Consider the following 2500-nt stretch of genomic DNA (forward strand, 5'->3'; position numbering starts at 1 on the left):
TCTGATAGCAAAAGCAAGTGCGCCAATGCATGCAGACATGCCCAAGGTGAAAAGGGTGATGGCGACAACCACAGCACTAAGGCCGATGTTGAGGCCTTCCCAACACATCCAGGCGAGGAGGAAGGGCGGGCGGCGCTGGAACAACGAAGAATTATGTTTTATCTGTTTGCTTCTCTCTCTCTCTCTCTTGTAACTAAAACATGCACATTTGTTTGTATGCATATATGTATGTATGTGTTGTGTATGTGTGTGTCTGTGCGTATGCGCGTGCGTGCGTGTATGTGTTTGGGTGTGTATGTGTGTGTGTGTGTGGAAGTGTATGTCTGTACTTATGTATGTATGTAATATGTATGTGTGTCTGTTAATGTGTGGATGCATGATTGTGTACCTGTGTGTATAAGTGCGTGTGTGTATGTATGTATGTATGAGTGTGTGTATGTGTAGCTATACGTTTTTAACTAACCTTTACGGCTCCGCGTAACAGCAATAAGACAAAGATGATTGCAATTCCCGTTGTAACAATCGCGATCAAAGTCGGGACTCTATCGTCTGAAAAAGTAATAATGATAAATAATCTACGTCTATTTCAATAGAAACTGACGTATGATTGTGCAAGTAACATTTCCTTTTATACACATTGCATAAAACTACTACAGGTTATATCATACGTCTCCCTGGCCTACCGTCCATGCTTAGGAGAACGATTAGAAATCCTTCAAAACCCAGGTGCACCAGCTGTAGATGACATTTACATTAGCTAGATAAATCATTGCCTAAATGATCACGAAGGTAGAACACCGGTATAACAAAGACTGATAACACGGCATTCCACTATAAAGTAAAGATATCAACAGATAACACACTAAATTCCGCAATATAACACAGACATCACAAAAGATAACACATGGCAAATATGACACGAAGCCAGTCTCACCAGGTAGATGATGGCGATGGTGATGGCGCCAGTCCGCCAACTGCAGCCGCAACAGCAGGTATTCTCTTCCCTGGGATTCGCTGCTGACGGGGCGGAAGGTACTGGGTGTGCGTCCAGCTGAAGCTTTTCCTTCGTCGGGTACTCCATGCTGCACGGAAGGGAGTGTTATGCGCACACAATGTATGAATGTGTCTGTAAACATGCACATACATATATAGACATACATGTATGTTTATAATTATAAACGAAGTCTATACCATAGCAGCCAAATATACGACATTAAACAAAACTGTTTGGATGACAACGTTCACGATGTTGCCACTACGGGTGAAACCTCGACTACGCTTAACTTATAAATGGCATTGTCCCTTCCTCGCTTCTTTCGGAACATATGTGTGATTATAGCCTAATGGTAGTATAAAAAAAAAAAAAATACGCTAGCTTATTTAACCTAGTGGGGTGTTATGGGAAAAGGGGAATTATCGCATGAGCCTCACCGCCTCCATTTCAAAAACGACACCTGTGTTCTAGGAAAATGTTGTCTTCTAGATGTGTATTTTTGTGTACTTAAGAATGTTTGTTTGCTTTTCCCGGTGTTGTGATTGCATTTTTTCTGATGTTCACATGTAGAGAGGCTGAACATGCACTACGTAATTACATATGCAACATACACATTCTCTTTTTTCTGATCACCTTATCCCTGTCACCCTTCATCTACCCTTCTGAAAATGTTCAAAGTTCCTTTTTCTTTTTCTTTTGTCATTTTTTATTTCTTTTGTTTTGTGTGCTATAACAAAACTGATCCCTTTACAGCAAGTAAAATTGAACTTCAGTCCTTCCAAGCGTCAACTAAGACAGTGCTTACACCATGTTATGAAATGCACGTTTCCCGTTCTCTCATGGTTTCCTGTCGCATTGAAATCTTCGGGTAGCCTCACTCGAGTTGTGCTTTAGTTATACTAAGTATTACGTTTTCTGTAAGTACTCGACGACGTAAGAAAAAGTCGATTGTTGAATGATCATTCGGTGGTAACTAAGAGAAAAGTCAAGAGGAGGTACCTGCAACAAGGTAGTTCTTTCTCTCTCATTTTCTTGGCTTGTATTCGTTGAATCTTATTGATATGGAAGTGAAGAATATTTCTCTCTCTCTCTCTCTCTCTCTCTCTCTCTCTCTCTCTCTCTCTCTCTCTCTCTCTCTCTCTCTCTCTCTCTCTCTCTCTCTCTCTCCCCTGGTATGTTGCGCTGTTCCTTGAAGTTGGTTTGTTGTGTTATCGCAACCTTGCGTTCCCGTTCGAAAATTGTAACACTATTGTGTGTTACAAAGAATGCACTTTACTTTTGTAAACACTGACCCATACGAGCTTTTTGTGCTTTAGATTTTGTGTTTAAGCATATGAACTAACACTCATGTGCTAGTATTCATATATCTCCGTTTTCATATTTAAATAGCATATTTTCCATCAACTATCTAGGTTTACAAGTCAATCATGCTCTGTTTCTTCTCATTTAAAATCTTTTTCTTAGTTGAATACGTTATAAAATACAAGTCAGCAAATGCCCACTGCC

The 2500-nt window shown here is 40.2% G+C and overlaps 1 protein-coding gene across 2 annotated transcripts in view; it reads right to left on the minus strand.

The window, feature by feature from the left end:
* LOC113818945 (uncharacterized) overlaps positions 1 to 2500 on the minus strand; it is an 8391-nt gene that overhangs the window by 816 nt on the left and 5075 nt on the right. Inside the window, exons 2-5 of one of the 2 annotated variants that reach the window (XM_070120928.1) lie at positions 935 to 1082; positions 684 to 735; positions 464 to 549; positions 1 to 135 (exon numbers count right to left, since the gene is read on the minus strand). The exon at positions 1 to 135 is cut by the window's left edge and continues 39 nt beyond it. In XM_070120928.1, coding sequence (XP_069977029.1) covers positions 1 to 135; positions 464 to 549; positions 684 to 735; positions 935 to 1081 — 420 coding nt within the window. In that variant the 5' untranslated portion in view covers position 1082. Of the gene's footprint in view, positions 136 to 463; positions 550 to 668; positions 736 to 934; positions 1083 to 2500 lie in introns of both variants that reach the window. The other variant, XM_070120927.1, reaches the window with a different exon arrangement.

This window comes from Penaeus vannamei, chromosome 4 (assembly GCF_042767895.1).
Source record: "Penaeus vannamei isolate JL-2024 chromosome 4, ASM4276789v1, whole genome shotgun sequence".
Lineage (NCBI taxonomy): Eukaryota > Metazoa > Arthropoda > Malacostraca > Decapoda > Penaeidae > Penaeus > Penaeus vannamei.